We start from the raw sequence: 22,461 nt of genomic DNA, 5'->3' as shown, positions 1-22,461 counted from the left end.
TGAAACTGTTGCTAAAGCTTCCTCATTTTAAATGGAAGAGTACACATTAACACTTAGATCCAAAGTGAAGACCTAGAGATGAGCAGTTTTTTGCTGCTGAGATATGGTAATAAGCAATTAGGAAGTCCTGTCCTCTCCAGCCTGCTCCACTCTCATTTCCTTAAAATATGATTCAGGGATTCTGAGAAAGTTGGTCACCAAAAGCTCAAATTGTCATCATATTTATCTGATAAAGTTGTTCATGTCCTTAAGATATATGTTATGGAGCATATCATTAGTTTGCTAGCACTGCCATAAAAATGTACTACAGACTGGGCAACTTAAACTTACTGAAATTTATTTTCTCACAGTCCTGAAGACTTGAAGTTCGAAGATCAAAGTGCCAACAGAGCTCATTTCTTCTGAGGCTTCTCTCCTTCACTTCCATCTTCCTCCTGTCTCCACATGGCCTTTTCTCTGTTCCTGTTTTGTCTTAATCTCTTGTTCTTTTTTTTTCTTTATTTTTGGAGATAGAATCTCACTCTGTCACCCAGGCTGGAGTGCAGTGTTGTGATCATGGCTCACTGCAGCCTCAATCTCCCAGGTTCAAGTGATCCTCCCACCTCAGCCTCCTGAGTAGCTGGGTCTACAGGTGAACGCCACCATGCCCAGGATTTTTTGTTTTTGTTTTTCTTTTTTAAGACAGACAAGATCTTGCTATGTTGCCCAGCCTGGTGTTGAACTCCTGGGCTCCAGCGATCTGCCCACCTCCATCTCTCAAAGTGTTGGGATTACAGGCATGAGCTACTGTTCCTGGTCCTATCTCTTGTTCTTATAAGGACACCAGTCATATTGGGTTAGGGCCCACCCTAATGAGCTCATTTTAACTTAATCATCTCTTTAAAGACCTAATCTCAAAACACCGTCACAGTGTGAGGCACTAGGAGTTAGAATTTCAACATATGAATTTTGGAGGGTTCACATTTTAGCCCATACCAAGGAGCTACTATGTGTTGATCGTTGTTCTAGTCAGTGCTGCAAAAAGGCAATGGGCTGGGCAAAATCAAAACAGGACCAAAAAGCCAGGAGTGGAGGATAATAGATTCAGTCAGTATCTTGGGTGATGTAGGGCTCCCAAGACTAGCTGAAGATTTAAATCAGAGAAATTATGTGAAATTTTTATCATGGAGTGCTTATTGGGCTTTGAGGTGGACTTGGATTGGAGGCAGAAATGAACGGTTAAGAGGCTAAATCCAATAGAATAAGTGAGAAATAAGGACCTGGAAATGGTAGTAGCAATAAACAAGATTACAAAGATTCAAGCTATTTTTAGGTGGTAGAATTAAAAGAATTTATTGACATCTCAGAGGCAGGTAATAAGGAGAAGGAAGCATTAAGAAAAATTCCCAGAGTTCTCACTTAGGTGATTGAATAGATTGTGATGTTATTAACTCAGATGGAAAAATCCAGGAGAAGGACAGATTTATAAGGAGTCTAATCTGGGTGTTTTAAGTCTGAGATTCTCTTGGAGATAGCCAGTAAGAGTGAAATGTAAGTCTGGAACATGCGAGCGATGAATGGGGCAGAGATAATCATCTTGAAGTGATCAGAATGTAGTTGAAGCCTTGAAAGGAAATGAGCTAACCCCGGGAAAACACAAGAGTAAGAAGAGGTAGAACCTGATGAAGACCAGCAGGAGGAGAACTGCTCATGAATAAGTCAGAACTGTATGAGTCCAGAGAGGCTGGTGCCATGGAATTCAAGTTTGGAGAGAGCTTCTAGAAAGATGAAGTATAAAAGTTAGTAGGTGAACTGGTGAAAGTGATGGGATGCAGAAAAAATGTATCTTGGGTGATTCTTCCTGGCTGTTTTATCAAAAAGCCAAGGCCAAAGGAAGACATAGCCTGAGAAATAGTTCAAGTTTAGTGCTATGAACTCATTGACTTTTCAGTCACTCAACACAAATAGTTGTCCTTTAAGTGAATTTATTTGAAGAGTTTCCTAACACATCACTTACTATTATGCATTATGAAAATACAATTTTTAAGTATCCACTGGATTAATAAGTGACAACCAAAAATGTTGCAAAAAAGTTAAAAAAAAAAAACTCTGCCTATTGGATTTGGAAATAAGAAAGGCAGTGGAAAACACAATGTGAGTAGTGCAAGAACAATGAGAAAAGAAGCTGAAAGAGGGTTCAGAAAGAATAGGTGTCTTAGTCTATTCAGGCTGCTCTAGCAACTTACCTTACCCTAGGTCATTTATAAACAATAGAAATTTATTGCTTACATTTCTGGAGGCTGGGAAGTTCAAGATCAAGCCACCAACAGATTGTATATCTAACAAGGGCACTTTTCTCATAGAAAAGGCCTTCTTGCTATGACCTCACATAGCAGAAGAGAAAAAGGAGCTCTTTCAAGCCTCTTTCATAAGGGTACGAATCCCATTCATGAGGGCAAAACCCTCATAACCTAATCACTTGCCAAAGGCCCCATCTCTTAAAACCATCACCTTTGGGGTTAGATTTCTACATGAATTTTGGAAGGAAACAAACATTTAGACCATAGCAATAAGAAATAAAGAAATTAATACAGCAATAAGCCGAGTTATAATTAAATGGGAAAACAATGTATCAAGTAGAGTGGCTGGTAAGGGGAAGAAGCTTCTAGATAGGAGAAGTTAAACATATTATATGGAATAGTGTGTGTCTTGGAAGAAACAAGAGTAGAAGGATCCTGAATATTGGTCTAGCCTTGAAGAGTAATAGACCCATTTTCCCCTGACACTGGAGGAAGACAGATAAGCATATGTATATGGTTATAGAGTAAATGTTTACACTCTACTCATGATAATACTGATGAAAAGAGATGTATCTTTAACTTCTCTGTTGATGTTAGAAGAGAAGCAACTCCACAGAAGAAAGACCTGAAGAGGGCAAGACCCAAAGTATGGTCACAGAGGTAAGGTGCTGAAATGGGAAAGAAGAAATGAATGCCATTTCAGACCTGCCAGGCAGGAACTGTGTGGCTAAAGGTGTAGAAAGGGCTATTCAAATAACAACAATAACCAGCAACAGCTTCCACATTGAGCATTTGTTATAAAATGTGCTATGAAAAAAAATACTAGTATGTAAAACTATTTGTAAAAATAAAAAATCAAATAAGAACTTACAAAATCTAGTTAATGAAAACCAAAACAACAGTAAAGGAGAATATTCACTACGAAGAAGTGAGTATTCCCATTTTACGAGGAAGAAATGAAGCTTCAATGATTAATCCAGGGTCATTTTGCTAATAACTGGTGCATCTGGGATTTGATCCAAAGTCGGTCTGATTTAGAAACTGTGCTATCCATCATTTTCCTCTATTGTGGTTACACGTGGATGTGGGAGTCCCTCAGGGTGTTGGCAAGGCTTACACTAGGGGTTCTGATGCTGATGTCTTCAGGAAATGTTGAGAAGGCCTTTGAAGAAAACACCCTGAAAGCCTGGAGAAGATAGGTAGAAAGTGGTAGCTAAAGAATCTTTAGCTTCAAAGGAAGAATAGATTTTGTTTAGAAATAAAAAAGTAAACTTCTGGAGGTGATAATGGAAGCTGGAGAAAAATCAGCACTTGGCTGTGTGGGCACTGAGTAGTTTCCTTTACTTTAAAAAAACAAAGATTAACCTTTGTTTTTTGAGACTGTAGAGCTTTTAGGGCAATTTTTAGATTTTTGTCCCACAGAGACTGTTTCAGTTTTGGAAAATCCATCCCTGAGCTTGTCAGACGCATTGAACTATACCAATCTCAAGTGCAGTTGACTAGTTGACATATCTTCTTTTGTAGGTATTTGATAAATATCCATTATTTTCATTGTTGCAGATTTCTTTTTGTATTTCAAAGCAAAACTTATTTTTCAGCTCCCAAACATGTTTTTGGCCCTGAAAGAGCCCTTAATCCCTGTCCCCAGGTGCCGTGTCTGCAGTGGTTACTGGAAAAAATGAACCTGGTTGCCTCCCTTCAGCATGTGTAAAGCTTGATATTTGACAGCAGTATCACCTCCAATGAGCATTTGCTGGTGGTTAGATCTAATCAGGTTTATAGTTTCCTGCCACAGGCCTTCAGAAGTCCAACTTATTTCTTTTTTAAGATTCCAGTATTTCTTGGGCTTTGCTTTAATCCACATATAAATGTCATGTCACCTTCTGAGGGCCTTCAGGGAAGGACGTGACATGTGCTTTATTCCATGAGCTCACTTTTGGACTTCTCAAAGATTTCTTAGAAAATACTATCTTGTATATTTTATCAGGTAGTCAGAGATAATTGAGCAAATCAATACTACCAAGCACAGAAATTATTTTCTTAGTGTCATGCTTGGCAGCAGCAAACAAACAAAATGCCTATCATGTGTCAGATTCTCATGGTCCTGGACACTGTCACGTTCATTCTGTCATTTAATATTCCTAATAACTCTTTGAAGTCAAGATAATAATCTCCAATTTGCAACTGACAAATCTGAGACAGAGATTCAAGTGAGTTGCCTAAACCCAGGTAGAATAGGAGAGAAATTCCAAGTGCCCCTAACAGCAGTGCTACTGAGACATTCAAGACTTTAATTTTTTTATCTTTCTTACTTTGGTAAAAATATCTTACATGTCTGAAATAATCTTTTTGTATTCGATGTGGTGTTAAATGCATCTGTGACTATTCGTACACTTGTAAATAGTTGTGGAAACCTAATTTGATCTTGCTTCTAAAGAAATTATAACTGGATGTAGAAAAAAATGGGACAGTAAGTCTTTTAAATTGTAAGCAACAATTTCTTGCCTCCCATGTTCCCAGTGTAGCTTTTTCCACCTCTATAACTCAAAGAACACAGACTGTCTTCCATTAGAATAAATTGTTTTCGTCAGCACGCTTTTCCCTGTGCACTTCTTGAATTTGCTTTTCTATTTCCTTGTTTAAAAATAGCTCCATGATGAGCCTATATTTCAGCTTTGATATATTTTATGAGTGGAAAGGAAATTACAGATATTATATCACTTAATATTACTGTGTTAACAAAAATGTAAACTCTTGGAGGGCAGGTATTTTTGTGTGTTGTGTGCATTGCTATAATCTCTGTGCCTAAACTGTGTTTAATACAATAAAAGAACACACAAAAAAATTTAATCAGTCATAAGATACATTAGTTTTACTCTCTTCTAGTATCCTTGCATTGGCCTTCAAAACTGTACCCATTTCTCGAATAACTCCCAGTAAGTCCTTCCTTTGTAAATGGTCCTATATAAGGTAAACAAAGTCTGACTATGTAGTTGGAGTTACTGCCTGAGTTTTACATATATCCTAGACTTGGTCTCAGTCACAGATTAATGAGCATTCACTAAGAGTTGATGTAGACCATGACCTCTAAGAGCACAATAATTCTAACTGTCTTTTCTTGGTCAGCTCTGCCTAGCCATCACTAGCACAATGCCCAGCACAAAGTCACCACTCAGTAGATATTTGTCAAATCAATAAATAATGACAGAATCCAAAATCATAATAATTTATCCCAGTGCTCAGCACTGAGTATATGTTTAATAAATATTTATTGAATTTCATTGAATATTGTGCTTAAAGAGAGAATCATGCCACGCATTCCAAATTAAGTAGGCATTACATTTGAATTATCAGCTGTTTGGGATTATCTGTGTGGCTCCTCCCCACTGTTAGGGTGGTAAATTGAGATCTTACTCCATCAGCAAACTCCCCAAATCTGCCTAGTATTTGGTTTCCACAAGACTAGTTTACTAATTCTAATGATGGCATATTTAATTTTAAAACTAATGCATACCATGATATCATATACTGTCCATTACTATTCCAATAATAAGAACTCTTTTTCAGAGCAGCATATTAGTTATTTACTAACTGGTCCCTTCTTTCCTTTTCTTTCTTCTTTTTTCTTTTGTTCATTCATTTTTTTCTTTTCTTAATTCTGAATGTCACATAAACATATAAAGGCCTAAAGGCAAGGATCTTGACAATATTGCAAGGTGTATTAGGGTTCTCTAGAGGGACAGAACTAATATGTATATAGGGAAGAATATATACATACATATATATATTTATATAAAGGGAAGTTTGTTAAGTATTAATTCACACAATCACAAGGTCCCACAATATGCTGTCTGCAAGCTGAGGAGCAAGGAGAGCCAGTCCAAGCCCCAAAACTGAAGAACTTGGAGTCCGATGTTCGAGGGCAGGAAGCATCCAGCTCGGGAGAAAGATGTAGGCTGGCAGGCATGGTCTAGAAAAGTCTAAGAACAGTGACTAGACAATCAGCTTAAGAGGACAGACACTTGACTTTATGTTTATAACATATGGTCCATCTTCTTGGCTCTTGAGTTACCTGAATTGCATCATGTCAAGATGACGCAGGCTTCCAGATTATAGTCACTTCTTCCCTCTAGTTCCCGTAAGAATTAAAATGATTTGACTTTAGTTCCAACAAATATAACGTAACATTAATGTGCTTCACATTAGGTCAAATGAGTCTAAAAATACACACACGCACACTACATACCCACACACAAATATGCACAAACGTATCTTAAATAGCCACTTGGTGAACACTCCAAAACAGAAAGATCATACATTTCTAGTGTTTCTTTGCCTAATGACTGGCAGATTCTTTGTAACACAAATCTCTCAGTGGGAATAATTTTCAAAGTATATAATATGAAACCAGTTGTTTCTGAATAAAGCAATCAAATAGAATTATAGCAGATGCCATCTATGGGGGTGGAAATGGTGCCACCAATACAGATACCACCACTTAAGTAAAGGAGAAAAATGTTTAAATAAGTACATGGTGTCATCTTGTTAACATAACTATACTACATTAGTTGTCAGTAAATTTAAACTGTTAAACATTAACATATTAATCACTATATAAATAAATACAAGATATGAAATACTCAAGAAATTGAAAAGTTTAATGCATGGCCAAATTCTTCCATAACAGGGAATATTTTTATTACAGATATAAAGAAATTTAACTTAAATTAAAAATTTTAGTCTCTTTTATTGATAAAAGTCTCTTTCCATTATCAACAAGACAATTTTCCTCCCTCTAAGTACAGTTTCACAAATCTCTCAGCTGAGTCATTATAAAGATCTTTTGGTGTGCTCTTTTTTATTTGAAATATCTCTTGCTTGAAATTAAATTCAGTCCTAAAATAGCAACTATATCATCTCCTATCCACTTCCCATTAGTAACAGCAAACTCCAGAGATTAGCAGAACAGCATTCATGTGTCTGGAAAAGGAACCTTATGGATGATTTAAGCATAAGACCTGGCTACTTACTAAGGAGCAGTACACACATATTTGTAAATATTAATGCCAGACAAAAATGAAATCTGACAAAGGTGAAATCATTGTACTGTACAGACTAACCTAAGCAGAGTTCCAATTTTGCCTTTCAACATTATTTCTTGCAGGGTTGTATAAGCAATAAGCTCATTAACATCAGTGTAAATGTCCCCGAAATACAAGTGGATTCTGGAGAATGTAGGTAGTACAAATGAGTTCTCTTCAACGCTAAGGTTTATAGCAACTGATTCTTCAGAGAACATGAAGCCTTATGCTTGAGATAAATTCCCCCATCTGCTGTCATGATTGACAGGTCCATTTGGTTTGTTTTATGGGGGAAGGGAACAGGACTGGGGCCTGACTCAGGGCAGAGTCCTCAGGTTTGGAGCTCTTTTGTATGACTGCCCACAAGTGCTATCTACTGTCACACCTCTTTAAACCTGCATTTTCAGATTTTAACATCAGCAACCAATGCTCTTCTCTGAGCCTCAACACAGTTATTCTTTAAATACAGTTCTATTTCCTTGGTGAAGTCTCCTTTGAGGTACTAAATTTAGCACTGTCAATCAGAAGAACAGGTGGTATGTGACACTACCAAATAGGTCCTCTCCCATCATGCTTTCCTAAGACAGCCAATCACCCAGGGCCCTGCCTAAGGATGTGGGGCTGTCAGCAGATCTGGTGAATATAAGGGCAGGCCAGACCCTGGCTCTTGAGCAGTCGTGCATTCCCAGCCTCGCCTCGGGTGTAGGGATTGCATAGAAAAGCAAAACTACACAGTCTTGACTGTGTAGTTTTGTTTTTAGGATTAGAGGCTCACCGATTCATGTCGGAGATGGTCAGAAAAACCAACTCTCCATAGGACGTCGTTTCAGAAGCAACCTTGGGCTTAGTCCCACCCTTTTTAGGCACTCTTGAGAAATCAGGTGAGCAGCAACTTTTCTTATTTTAATAGTAGAGTCACTTTCTTATTGATCTCTGGCTCTGGATTATTTGTGTGTGCTAAATGCCTACGTACAAGTGTTTGTATGACTATTTCTTGCCAGTGCTGACCCATTATTTAAATCTGCTTGTTAAATTCTATTTTAAAATGTCTGAACATTTTTCCTTGAAAAGTTGAAAGCTTTAGCATATCAGCTAAATGATTCCATGATTCAAAGTGTTTAAGTTCACTTAATATTCTAAAAGTTGAGGTCTGAAATGTTGAGAGAAATGTTTACTTCTTTTCTAGACTCTCTTTGCCTGTTGAGAATGTTCAAGGTTATATTACTCAATGATAAAGTTAAGCACACCAAGAATAGCTCTGATAAAATGCATGTGGTATCAGCTACACCCTGATGACTTTTTAAGGGAATCAACTGCTGAGGTATCAGTTGCAGGACAGTGACAGAACACTTGCCTGCTGTCAGTCAACCTTGGAGAGTTTAGGAGAGTTTATTTTAAGAGCATGACATTTTAGACGCATACCTTCAGCCCCAGTTAGACAAAGGCCTGTGAAGAGCAAGTGCTAAGGCAATAAAATTTACCTAGACGATAGGAATGTAAGATCAATTTAAGCTGGTTAATTGCAACATAGTTAGAGATTTGGAATGAAACGATATAATTGTTTTCTAAAATATTCAGAATCTCTTCATGCATTTTAACTCAGCACACAGTCCAATTATATATTTTGAGATAAATGTTGACACTAAGAAGGGTAAGAAATAATGTTTAAAGGAAAGGTTTCTTACTTCTAAATACACTTTGATTTCTCATCTTCCTAGAATTTGATTACTAATTGTCAATGCCTGTAAATACATAGATATATAATTAGGTATTCTATGTCTAAGAGGACAGCTATTTTTAGATGTACTAACTTATAAACAGACAAAGTTAGACACAGAAAGTTGTTCATCCCAAAGATAATATGCTACAAAAAGGAGTTTCTGACAAAAAAAATTTATGAAAGCTTTTGGATATTATCTGATTTTTCCAAATATAAATTTTATTGTCTCAGAGAATGCTGGTTTCGTTTTTTTAACTAAGTAGAAAGTTACAGTAAGGAACAGAATTATCACTAAGAAGATTATTGCTCTGTGAAGTTTTAGTAAACAAAGAATTTAATGAAAAATAGTAATGAAGTGATTGACAATTCAGAAATGTTCTATTTCAGAACAGAATAGTCATGTTGAATAATTAGGTATTTATGCATCAGAAAATTCTTCACATAATGTCTCTGAAACTGATAGGCAAAGTACATTCTTGCACTTAACAAAATGACTTAACTGCAAATTTTATATTTGTTTCTTTGATGTTGAATATTTTACTTTATGAAAGCATAGGCCTTTTCACTTTATCTACATTTTACACCAGCCTTCCATTATTCAAAGTTTGCAAATTGTTCCATATTAAGAACTCAAGCCAGCATTTTTCTTTCAGAGCTATAATAAACTTTGGCCTGTTCACTAAAATTTAAATTTTTCTGAATATTTACTTCAGCAGTAGCAACATTTACTGCACAGTTATAGTATGAAGAAATGTTAAGAAATAGAAAGCACCGTATGCCGTCTACAAAAAGTTTGCATATTTGATAAGGCTTGCCAAAGCTTTTCCAGTCAGGAAAGAAATTACAAAGTTCAGATTTTTACTTCTGGCAACTATTTTAAGTAATCAGATAATGTCTGAATCAATGTCAACTTTATAAATATAGAGTGAACGAAAAATATTGGGGAGAAGGAAAATTTTTAAAATAATTTTCACTTACTAAGCTGATGCAGAGGTTTATTTATTTTAATTTTTTTTTTTTTTTTGAGACAGAGTCTCATTCTGTCACCCAGGCTGGAGTGTGGTGGCACCATCTTTGCTCACTGCAACCTCCACCTCCTGGGTTTAAGCAATTCTCGTGCCTCAGCCTCCCAAGTAGCTGGGACTACAGACATGCGCCACCACGCCTGGCTAATTTTTGTATTTTTAGTAGAGACAGGGGTTTCACCATGTTAGCCAAACTGGTCTCGAACTCCTGACCTCAAGTGATCCTCCCGCCTCGGCCTCCTAAAGTGCTGGGATTACCAGCATGAGCCACCACGCCAGGCCCAGAGGTTTATTTTACATTTATCACATGTCTTGTCTCTCTAATTACACTTCACTAACCCTGCATTGCTGTGGTTTTCTTTTTCTTCAACTCTGAACCTGATTTTCCACCATTGGTAAGACTGTATATTCCCTCTTTGACCACTAGGGTTCATTCCTTGTTCTGTTTGGCTAATACTTTTTTCCATTTCCCCTTACGCTTGCTACTTTGGGATAGGCTTTAAGTCAACTCAATGATGAACTATGTAAAACTGTTCAAGCCACAAAAGAGAAGACCTGCCCATCACTCTAGGCCCACAGATGACCTATGGAGCAATCCATTTGGAGAAACGTGTGTCTCTGCTATCTGCAAAGCAGCTCCAGAGTGACCCTTAGCTGGGACACCCTAATTTATTTTCTCTTCTTTTTCAGAGTGCCTAGAAAGATGACAACTCAAGCACCGACGTTTACGCAGCCGTTACAAAGCGTTGTGGTACTGGAGGGTAGTACCGCAACCTTTGAGGCTCACATTAGTGGTAAGCTCACACATTCACACTTTTGTTTTTTTTTTCCTTTGCCTCCTCTCCAGTAAGTTAACGTTGCTGCAGGACTTGACGCCAAGTTTAAGCCCTGCTTTCACTTCGTAAAATTAGTCCAACACTATGGAAAGGTCATTTTAAGGGTATACCATTCACAGAGTACTGACAAAATCTGACAATATAATGGCTTGAAAATGTTTTATTCGTATTTATTATTCCACAAAGCAAAAATAATTAGCATTGGATTAAAATTGCTGTTAGAATCCAGCAACTAAGTAGGACCAAATTTAGTCATTCTATATTTGGGCTCAGCTGCAGAGCCAGACTGGAAGCCAAGAACTCAAGCCCAATAGAAGCCAGCCACAGAGACACTGGGTAGGCAGTCTGGGCTGCCTGCTCTGGACAACTGAACTTCAGTTGGTTCACATGCAAAATAACAGTGCATCTAGTTTTCCTCAGAGGCAGAGCTGTTCAGTAATTAACCAACTCCTCATTATTTTATTATTTTATTTTCAATCTTTATTGAGTGATTCTAATGAATTAAAAGACTTTCCAATCGCTTTGAAATGACAGAAAATAATATGCTTCTCGGGTCTCTCTGTTTAAAAGGAAGCAAACACTAACCCTAGAATTTTATCTGAAAGGAAATTCATCTCTTTTTTGCCTTCTTTTTCTTCCTCATAACTCAGTTTATGGATGGTTCAAAAAAATGCATGGTATCATCTTATGAAAAAATGGAGAGTAGAGTATGAACTATATTGTGAATAATTTTAAAATTAATCAATATTTTCTCTTTCTGTAGTATTGTAACGAGCCATGTAAGATGGATACGGATTAAAAAAAATCATGCTTAATTCTTAATTTAGTGCACTTCCATGGTTCATTGCCCACTTCTTTTTTAAAATTTTATGGCTCATAATAAAGATATAAAATAAAATCTCTTTTTTTCTCTTTTTTTCTATTATATGCATCGATCTTATTCATAACTGGATAATACTTTCTTTTACATTGTACAAATATCATATAATCATTACTTATTTTCTATTGTACATATATAGACCAATGAAATTCCCTTTTCATTGGTCTATATATGTACAATAGAAAATAAGTCTTACCGACTTTCAAATAATTTACCTATTTATCTGGTAACACTCAGTAACTTCTGAACTGAGCAGAACACATATGACTTCAGTGGGAATTTGCCTCCTTGAGAAGTAGTGGAATCTGGCTACTTCATATCTTCTTGTTCCTTCAAACTATATGCAAATAAATTATTACAAAGACACTACTGAAAATATCCAATACCCATAAATCAGTCCAATAAACTATTTAATTGGCCATAGTGGGAGATGGGCTAATGTATAAACAACAAAACAGACTTTCTCTAGATTATCTTTACCTACCAGCCTAAGTAGATAGAGCATCAACCTTTATGCCAAGTGTGAAATAAATCATGCTCTGAATGTGCCTCGTACATTCTCAATGTACAGAGTTTTAATATATTTAAAACATCAAACCATGGACATGTAGTTCTTGGCTCTACAATTTATGGCAGATAAAGAGAATTTGGCTTTCCACCTGCAATTCCAATGATCCATGTTGTTCTGGAAGACTAGGTTTGGATTAGGCTCTTATTATGAGAAATTGCTTGTCCATGTTACAATGTTTTTACTGATTGTACTTGTGAAAGCAGAAGAGTCCAAGAAGACAGTGTCCCTGTAACCACAGAGGAGGGAGGAGGGCATGCCTCCTGGGCTTGTCAGGCAGAAACTGGAGATCAGTTTGCTGTTTTTGTTCTTCACTTGCTCTCAAAGAGGACAACAATCACTCTTTATTTCAAATTTTCCTTGGTTCTTCATTTTTATAAGTCCCTTTCATGATTTTAATGTTGTCTATTAAATTGCATCAGATAGAGCCCTAGGCAGGCAGGCAGGAGATGGAAATTCTAGTCCCCTCTGTGTCACTGCTAGCTGAAGGACCTTGGAAAAATCATTGGGCCTCTTTTGGTCTCAGTTTCCTCCCTTCCTGCCTTCCTAATGGTCTGCAAGTTTACACACTGATCATGCAACTGTAGGGTTTTCCCTATCATTAAGTGGCATTCCATGCTGGAAAGCTTTTACAGATTCGGACAAGGCAGTGAACATGATGGGACAGAGCAGAGGACTTTGCGGTGCCCATTCAAACATAAAGATGAATTGTTCTTGCTCTTCAGGTTTTCCAGTTCCTGAGGTGAGCTGGTTTAGGGATGGCCAGGTGATTTCCACTTCCACTCTGCCCGGCGTGCAGATCTCCTTTAGCGATGGCCGCGCTAAACTGACGATCCCCGCCGTGACTAAAGCCAACAGTGGACGATATTCCCTGAAAGCCACCAATGGATCTGGACAAGCGACTAGTACTGCTGAGCTTCTTGTGAAAGGTAGGCTGCTGGGGACCTGCCAATCCTCTGCTCCCCCAGAGGACATCTCTGGCAAATTGGGAAAGGGGTCCAGAAAAAGCTATGGGCAGAGGTAGATGCAGCTCTTAAACTACAGAAGGGTCTACTGGAGGCTGAATTATTTATAACCAAGTTGTCTGCCTATTGGAATTTAATTTTCCTCTAGAGTACATCATAAAAGTGGCTGAGAATCAGTTTCTCAATACACATATTAAACACTCAAAAGTATGTTAAGGAAATATTAAAAATCATGTTTCTCAGCAAGTAGAAAAGCTTGGAGCCTTGTTTATAAGTCTTTTAAGGAATAAGATATATTCTCCAGGGAAGTGTGAATCTCCAGGAATTCACACTTTAACAAGCATCCAGATAATTCTGATGCCGGTGGTCTACAGACCACCCATTTAAGAGGCATGTAAACATACCCAGAAGAAAATAAATGCTTGTTTATTATTCAAATGCATGACACTGTTTCCCCAGAAAACTTATCACCAATCTTAGTGGCCTCTGTTGTTTTTCTCTATCCTTTACTACCTAGTGAGACATTAGTATACAGAATATTGCATGCCTTTACATGTTTTATAACAATATCTTACATGAGCTACGTAAAGTTACATATGCTTATCCAATAAACTTTACCTTCAATGATGTTCAATTATAGGGCTATAATTGACCTAAGCAGAAACCACATCAAGTAACATCAGGTAGAACTTTAGCATGCACCCAGAAAATTCACAAATGGAAAATGCACAGGGTTGGCAGCACCTGCTGTTGTTTATTACTCAAAATCATGTCAAAGTTAATTCCATTCACTCCTCACACTTATAAAAAATTTCTTCCAACATAACCAAAAAAATCCCCTTTCTGTAACACAATTAAAATGAAGTAATGTTATTATTGGGATTAACGTTTTAAATGCAAGTAAATATTTGGGTTATTTGAATACCTATCAAGTTGGAGAAGGTTTAGAATTTTAAAAATTAAATTAAAAATGTAATGATGCTGTAAGTAACAGGCACACCCATCGTAGCAACCACTGGAATTCATTTTAATGCAACTTACTGGAATATGCAACATGGCTTTCACATATTAATAGAGTGCTAGATGTGAGGTTGAGGGGGAAGTACCAGAAAGATTCTCAAGAAATGTTATAACAAAATCTAGAGCTTTTATTTAAAACAAAGAAACAAAAGGTGGTGGCCTAAACTGCTCAGCAAAACAAAGCAAATAAAATAAAATATGGTGGTGAGAAAGCCTTCTGTAATCTCCTGGCTCCATTCTTGCTGTCATTGCTGGGTGAGCTGGGTTCAAGGACATTCAAGGATGTTTAGATTGGCGAGTCATCACCTGGTTTTGGAATTGGAGCTGTGATTGTTTAAAAATACCTTGTAGGGAGCACCCTGGCTCTCACTCTTGACTTTGTTCTCTTGTCCCCGCAGCTGAGACAGCACCACCCAACTTCGTTCAACGACTGCAGAGCATGACCGTGAGACAAGGAAGCCAAGTGAGACTCCAAGTGAGAGTGACTGGAATCCCTACACCTGTGGTGAAGTTCTACCGGGATGGAGCCGAAATCCAGAGCTCCCTTGATTTCCAAATTTCACAAGAAGGCGACCTCTACAGCTTACTGATTGCAGAAGCATACCCTGAAGACTCAGGGACCTATTCAGTAAATGCCACCAATAGCGTTGGAAGAGCTACTTCGACTGCTGAATTACTGGTTCAAGGTATGTGCTGGAGGTTGAGGAACAGAGAGAAGGGGAGAGAGCTGGTTTGTGTCTAAATGGGGCCAAGCGTCCACTTGCCACCTCTCACAGCCCTGGGAAGAATGCTGTGAGCTGATATAAAAGCCAGCTTTTCGACACCCATGAAAAGTCCCTGAGATTCTAGTCAGGAGCGCAGAATAGAAGCAATCTGTGCTTATGAATCTCATTATAAACTGGAAAGGGTTTCAATTAAGTGATCTACATTTCCAAATTATTGGCAAATAATGAAATTTTTAAAAATCGTTCTAAGTAAATTTTTATCTTGTAATGAACATTTTCTATTTTTAAACCTAATTTATATTCATGCAAAATCCAAAACTTTCTGCAATTTTCTCCATTGGGATATCCAGAAAATCTTTTTGACTTTGTAGTCAGAATTAACAGAATCTCTTTTAAAATGGGTCATTGTGCCCCCTCCCAAACATTCATCTTTCCCTTCCCACAGGTGAAGAAGAAGTACCTGCTAAAAAGACAAAGACAATTGTTTCGACTGCTCAGATCTCAGAATCAAGACAAACCCGAATTGAAAAGGTATTTTTCTATACTGTTGGTTTTCAAGCCTTTCAGGCTGTTGCGTCCCCAGCTATTCCTCCTCAACGTGGGCTTTGTTTTAATCTTTTACAGAAGATTGAAGCCCACTTTGATGCCAGATCAATTGCAACAGTTGAGATGGTCATAGATGGTGCCGCTGGGCAACAGCTGCCACATAAAACACCTCCCAGGATTCCTCCGAAGCCAAAGTCAAGATCCCCAACGCCACCGTCTATTGCTGCCAAAGCACAGCTGACTCGGCAGCAGTCCCCATCGCCCATAAGACACTCCCCTTCCCCGGTCAGACACGTGCGGGCACCGACCCCATCTCCGGTCAGGTAAAGCTGCCATAGAGAGAGCAGGTTATTGCACATTTTGGAACTAGGTTTTGAAACGAGAAAGATTCCCTTGTCCCCCTCGCAGGGCATGCGACACGGAGAGTGGTTCGCTTCTTCAGTGTCCCGCTGCTCAAACCTCTAGGGGAGCATACAAACGGGCAGGTTGTGGGGCTCCATGTTCCTCTGGACATCCAGCCGCTTGTGTGTCTGCCTACTAGGGTCTCAGGGGTTTTTATAGGCATAGGGTGTGGGCGTGGCAGGTCAGGGTGATCTTGGGAAATGCAACATTTGGGCGGGAAGGCAGGAGTGTTTGTCCTCACCTAGGTCCATGGGCACAGGCCTCGCTAGGGACCACGCCCTTCTCTTCCCAGCACTTCCCTGCCCTCCTCCCGTGTAAGTTTCATGCAATCAAAAATGTAGCAGGTGACAAAGGAGGTAAACCAAGAAGTTACTGAATATGATTTTCTCAAATCCTCACTGTCCACAGGTAAATTGAAGACCCTTATAAACTTCTGAATTCTTATTTATATTTCATGTAATAAATATCTACTTTAGGGGCCAAAATATGGCACAGTGAAAGGAGAAGAGCACAGAAGTTAGAGTTGAAAGCCCTAAGGACAAATCAGCCTGATCACTTGACAGTCTGATTTAGGGCAATAAGTATAAATAATAAAATAATTGTTATTATATATGGATCACTTCCTCTATCAGATTGGAACTATACATACATTATCTCATTAAATGTTCACAACCTGTAAGAATTATTATCCTCAATGTTATTGATAGGTAACTGGAATTAAAGAAGTTAAGCAGTTTATTTAAGGTTTCAGTTGTGTCATCTGTAAATTAAAGAGAGTCACAATAAGAATGATCTCAAGCTGCATTTTGGGGCTTCAATGAGATAATTAGTTGAAAGTGCCTTGTAAATAGAAAATAATTATGCCAATATTCTTATATTCAGATGGTAAGTAAAACCTTTTAAATATTTTGCATATGCTTGTGTTATTTTATCTAGAAAATAAAATGGACTTCTATGCTTACTTAATATGGAAGTATTTTAGAAGGTGATCATGTATCATGATCAGGGCTCAGAAATTATATAATCAAGTGTAAATTGTCCACAACAGTTTTGAAAGTTTGGGATTTAGTTTATCATGATGAAACTTTTAATATGATGAAATGAAAAATGTACAAAATTTGAGCAAAGAAGTGTTTATTGATCAATTTAAATGAAATAAAAGACACATGGATGTTCCCTGCCAAGAAAATTTTTTATAAAAGAATAATAAGGAGATAGTTGACCTAAATAATATTCAAACATACTGTAAAGTTACTATAATCAGAACAGTATGGTATTGGTAAATGAATAGAAAAATACACCAGGGGAACAAAACAGAGAGTCCAGAAAGAGATCCAAGTATATAGGGAATTCACAAAGCAAAGTGGCCTTTCAATTCAGGGGAGGGAGAGGTATTTTAATAAAGAATGCTGGTCCAATTAGCTATCGATCTGGAAGCAAACAAACATAAACCTCTGCCTCTCACTATTTACAAAATAAATTTCAGCTTGATTAAATAGTTAAAAAATTTAAAAAAAAGAGAAGACAATCTGCAAAAGCATTTATGGGCGAAAGCTTTTAAAAAGACAGTTACAGATTCAACTACATAAAAATCAAAATATATGTATGGCAAAAGCAAAAAGTCATTTCTAAACCAAACAGCACTTGTGAAAAAATTTTAAGAGCTTTCTCCTCCTCAAGGTACTTCATTGCCTCTGCCATAAAAGTATCACAATAAACATAAAATGGCTACAAGGTAGACAACACCAGCTTAGAAACAGTATATAACATACAAAATTACATATGTTTATGCTGGATAAGACCCATAAACAAGCAAAATATTGAAATGGATTAAAAGAAATGGATCTGGGGGAATGTTTGCAACACTTATGACAAATAACCAATAAATGCACTAAATGCATTAAAAATCATCCACAAATTAATTTTTAAAGTAAAAAAATGCAACAAAAAAAGACAAAAGATACAAAAAAGTATTTCACATAAGAGGCAATGTAAAAGTCCAATAAATATGTGAAAAAAATGCTAGATGTTTTCCAATTTTTATTGTTTTAGCCACAAAAATGTAAAGATATTGGCAAACACTAACATGAAACCTTGAACAAAAAGCTTACTTTAAAAAACATGTCTAGCAGTCAAATAAAAAAAAATGTTCAGTCTCAGGCTAAATCCAAATTTGCACACCATGAAATCGCAACACAAGCCAAATGCAATTTCTTAAGGAGATAACAACCTAACTATATTTTAAAACCCAAGCCTAAGGGTCATTTAGAATCATGGAGTGTCCCTGATCCCATGGAGCATTTTGACCATCTTAGCAATTTTGAAAGTTCATTAATAACCATCCAAATTGCCCCAAAATTTTGCCTTCCAATAATTAAGAAATAAAATTCCAATTTGCAGAGAAAATAATGGTTATCAAAGATAGACTGCTTCCTAAATATCTCATAGTTTAATCTTGATTTTTGTTGTAGAGTAAGGCAAACATATTTCATTGAATAAGGTGCATTGTATCTCGCTGTGACCAGGTGATTATTTTTCATTGTAAGTACAGAAATAAGCACTCTCCTATAATGACCAAAATTACAATGATTTTCACAGTTATGGGCTTACCTGTGACCTGCTGTTAATCAGTCATGTCATGCTAATCATGTCTTTAACTCTTTTTGAATTAAACCCATTTACTAAGTACAGCAAGAACAAGGCACAAGGTGAAACTTAAAAGCGCAAGTCTCTTTGCTTTTCTTCAGTTAGTGGAAACCACACATTATTCTAACTTGGTTTTTGTTATATTTCAAAGGCAGTCATGTTCAGAAAAGAGGCTTATTCCCTAGATTTCCCTTTAGTTTGATTACAACTTCATTTACAAAATGTAAATGGATTTTCACACAAAAAAAGCCCTTCTTCGAGAAAATAAACATTTCTTCGTGAAACTGGTTAATGTTGTAATGTACCGTTAAGGTACTCTGTAAGTTAGAGAAAATATCAACTGTACCTTGAGCTTAATTAGAATAATCATTTCATGTATGATCAGTGTAAGCTAAATATCCTAGATAGTGACAAGATGCATTTATAAACATTTTCTTATATGCAGAATTAATAAAATGCAATGATAGGGCAATACTGCCACCTAGAGAGGAAAATGTAATAAGCCTTATTAAGAATTAAATTAGTTCTGAAAAAAATTTTACCTTACAATAGTTGGCCAATCCCCAGAATTATTGCTATAGATCAGAAATAGTCTTTTTTGGCCATCAGTGCTGGGATTTAGCACCCAAATTCTTCAACTGATGCTACTTGCACTTTGGATACACCTAAAAAGCAAACAATGAAAACTATTCTGGAAGAAGCAACTTTATCAATTTAACCAAAAATCACAGAATCATTAGTTTTTAAGTTAGTCAATTCCCACAATAACTCTAAAGATATTTAAAATAAGTCCAGAGTGCAATACAAGGGGGGCGTGTGTAAACAAATATGGAGGAAATTAAAAGTAGCTGTCCACAAACACTTCTGCTAAAGCAGCAATTTGCAAAGTGCACCGCACAACCTGTACCCAGCAACATGCTGCAGAAAGCTTCCTGAGGATGTGTCCTCTTGTCCTGGAAATTCACAAGGCATACTGACATAGTAAAGGCTGTGGGAAGTCCTGCAGGGGAAAAAAAAAATGGCTTAAGCTGCTTAGTCAAGAGTGGCACAAGCATTTTGATTACAGAAACCTTTCTTCTTATAACACCTATTTGACATCCTCTAACCGCCCCAGAATTGGAATACAGAGATGAATTGGGAATACAGAGGTTGCTGAATTTGACATGTCTTTCCTTTGGCTGCATATTAAAGAAGTAGCTTTTTCTGTTGTGATTTTTTTTTTTTTTAATGTGAGAAGGTGCAAGGCACAAAATCTCCAGCTTATTTGGAATTAAAGCTGATTCTCTTACAGGGTTACAGCAGATAAGAATAGGTTTATTGAGATTTAAAACAAATTACTTCCAAGTACATTATTTACCCTCTGAATAGGTTATGGAGGCACACATTTTAAAACTCTGCCTTAAAGCACTTCCAGCTTTTCATCTCATGATTCACATCCGGTTGCCCCTCCTTGCTTTGACATTCTTGACCTCTGCCTTTTGGTTTTCAGGTCCGTGTCTCCAGCAGCAAGAATCTCCACATCCCCCATCAGGTCTGTTAGGTCTCCATTGCTCATGCGTAAGACTCAGGCATCCACCGTGGCCACAGGTCCCGAAGTGCCTCCCCCTTGGAAGCAAGAGGGCTACGTGGCCTCCTCAACTGAGGCTGAGATGAGAGAGACAACGCTGACAACCTCTACTCAGATCAGGACAGAAGAGAGATGGGAAGGGAGATACGGTGTCCAGGAGCAAGTGACCATCAGTGGTGCTGCGGGTGCTGCCGCCAGTGTGTCGGCCAGTGCTAGCTACGCAGCAGAGGCTGTTGCCACTGGTGCTAAAGAGGTACTGTCAGAATGGTTTTGTTTTTCCTTATTTCACATTCTAGTTTCTCCAACTGGATTTCTGCCATGAAACTCAGTCTGTATAAATTGGAGGAAAAATGCATATGAACATAAAAATATAGCAGCAACTGAAGACCAAATTCAGTAGTCATGCTTTGTAAAGCCATTTTTAATTAGGACAAAAGCTCCAATCTGTGAAGTTTCCATAATATACAGGTTTTAATGATACAGTCTCTGTATTTCTTGGCAATAATAAATGCTTATGTGTGAGTGTATTTTGCTCTAGGTGGCTCAGTTTTCCAGTATGCTTTTTTATTTTCTACTGGGCATGTCATTTAAAAAAGTAATCTACTTGGTCATTTCTAATCTAGGTGAAACAAGATGCTGACAAAAGTGCAGCTGTTGCGACTGTTGTTGCTGCCGTTGATATGGCCAGAGTGAGAGAACCAGTGATCAGCGCTGTAGAGCAGACTGCTCAGAGGACAACCACGACTGCTGTGCACGTCCAACCTGCTCAAGAACAGGTACGTGTGAGGCTGCCGTGGGGCACCCGCAGAGCCCCGTCCTTCAGTGCACATTAACTCAACCACCATCCACTGAGCTCTGCATGCAGCTGTGCTCAATTCATTCTGAAGACAGCCTTGAGCCCAGCAGGGCCCAGACTTTTAGAATTTTCTGAGCAAAAGGTGGTCTGAGATGTCAAAGGTGTTGACAATGTGAGTATCTCAAGAGCAGAGTAGGCCGGAAATACCTGGGCTATAGAAGCAGGCAAAAGTCAACTATGGTATTCAAGGTAGGAAGGCAAACAGTGGCCAGAGAAACAGAGACTAGTCAATTCCAGAGCTCAGTCACTGCACACACTGGATGTGGAAACTACTATTTCAGGGCAGGCATTACATTTCTCTAAGTTTCCCCAAAGGACTTTTGTTTTTACTTTTCTCAAAACAAACATGACACTTGATTCATAGCTGGAACAGTGTCATAAATCCAGGATAATGTCTCACCTCGCATTTGAATAGATTTTCTGTTACAGTTTAAAATCATTCCAGCTTTCCTCCTTATCCTCTTGTGTGACATTTATGTCTAAATCCTGACAGATTATTGTAACTTTTTTTTCTTTTCTGAGACAGAGTCTCGCTCTGTCACCCAGGCTAGAGTGCAGTGGCATGATCTCGGCTCACTGCAGCCTCCGCCTCCTGGGTTTAAGTGATTCTTGTGCCTCAGTCTCGTGAGTAGCTGGGATTACAGGTGTGCGCCACCACACCCAGCTAATTTTTGTATTTTTTAGTAGAGGATTTCACCATGTTGGCGAGGCTGGTCTTGAAATTCTTTTTATGTAAGATGCATTAAAGTGTTTTCTTCCTTTCTCTATGAAAAGCAGGTAAGAAAGGAGGCGGAGAAGACTGCTGTAACTAAGGTAGTAGTGGCCGCCGATAAAGCCAAGGAACAAGAATTAAAATCAAGAACCAGAGAAGTAATTACCACAAAGCAAGAGCAGATGCACGTAACTCATGAGCAGGTGAAAATGGGTTTTTATTTAAAATTCACTGAGGTTCTTACAGGGGTCAACACAGATAATCACCTTTACCATGAAGAGTGTTGTTCCTTGGGCCACATGGTTGTTAGCATACTAATAAGCTCCCCTTGTTGTATGTGTAAATTTCTGGGTACTGGATACCAAAGTTTGTTAGTGTCCATGAATGCTCCCCTTGTGAGTATGAAAAAGAACTCTGTGAGCATACACCAGGAGTAGAAACATGGGTCTCATCACATTGATCTGGGGATGCACTAAGTATATGACTATAGAGAGAGGACAGATGGCTAAAACCAGGAGGAAGAAATAGATGCTGAGGCAGGAATGGGGAGAAGTGGAGGAGACACTGAACTCACTTGGCTTTAGAAATCTTAGCAACTGCTTCCTGGCTCCTTGGGAAGACATTTGCACATGA

At 37.9% G+C, this 22,461-nt stretch overlaps 1 protein-coding gene across 2 annotated transcripts in view; it reads left to right on the top strand.

The window, feature by feature from the left end:
- The first annotated feature begins 9,765 nt into the window (after positions 1–9,765).
- Positions 9,766–22,461, top strand: part of TTN (titin) — a 280,746-nt gene continuing 268,050 nt past the window's right edge. For both annotated transcript variants that reach the window (XM_063595464.1, XM_034954590.3), the window contains exons 1-8: positions 9,766–10,899; positions 13,115–13,318; positions 14,773–15,060; positions 15,545–15,630; positions 15,724–15,968; positions 20,183–20,513; positions 20,884–21,036; positions 21,894–22,031. In XM_063595464.1, the coding sequence (XP_063451534.1) occupies positions 10,692–10,899; positions 13,115–13,318; positions 14,773–15,060; positions 15,545–15,630; positions 15,724–15,968; positions 20,183–20,513; positions 20,884–21,036; positions 21,894–22,031 (1,653 nt within the window). In that variant the 5' untranslated portion in view covers positions 9,766–10,691. The remainder of the gene's footprint in view (positions 10,900–13,114; positions 13,319–14,772; positions 15,061–15,544; positions 15,631–15,723; positions 15,969–20,182; positions 20,514–20,883; positions 21,037–21,893; positions 22,032–22,461) is intronic.

Source organism: Pan paniscus, chromosome 13 (genome assembly GCF_029289425.2).
Source record: "Pan paniscus chromosome 13, NHGRI_mPanPan1-v2.0_pri, whole genome shotgun sequence".
In the NCBI taxonomy this organism is placed as follows: domain Eukaryota; kingdom Metazoa; phylum Chordata; class Mammalia; order Primates; family Hominidae; genus Pan; species Pan paniscus.
This window is presented reverse-complemented; position numbering and strand designations above follow the sequence as displayed.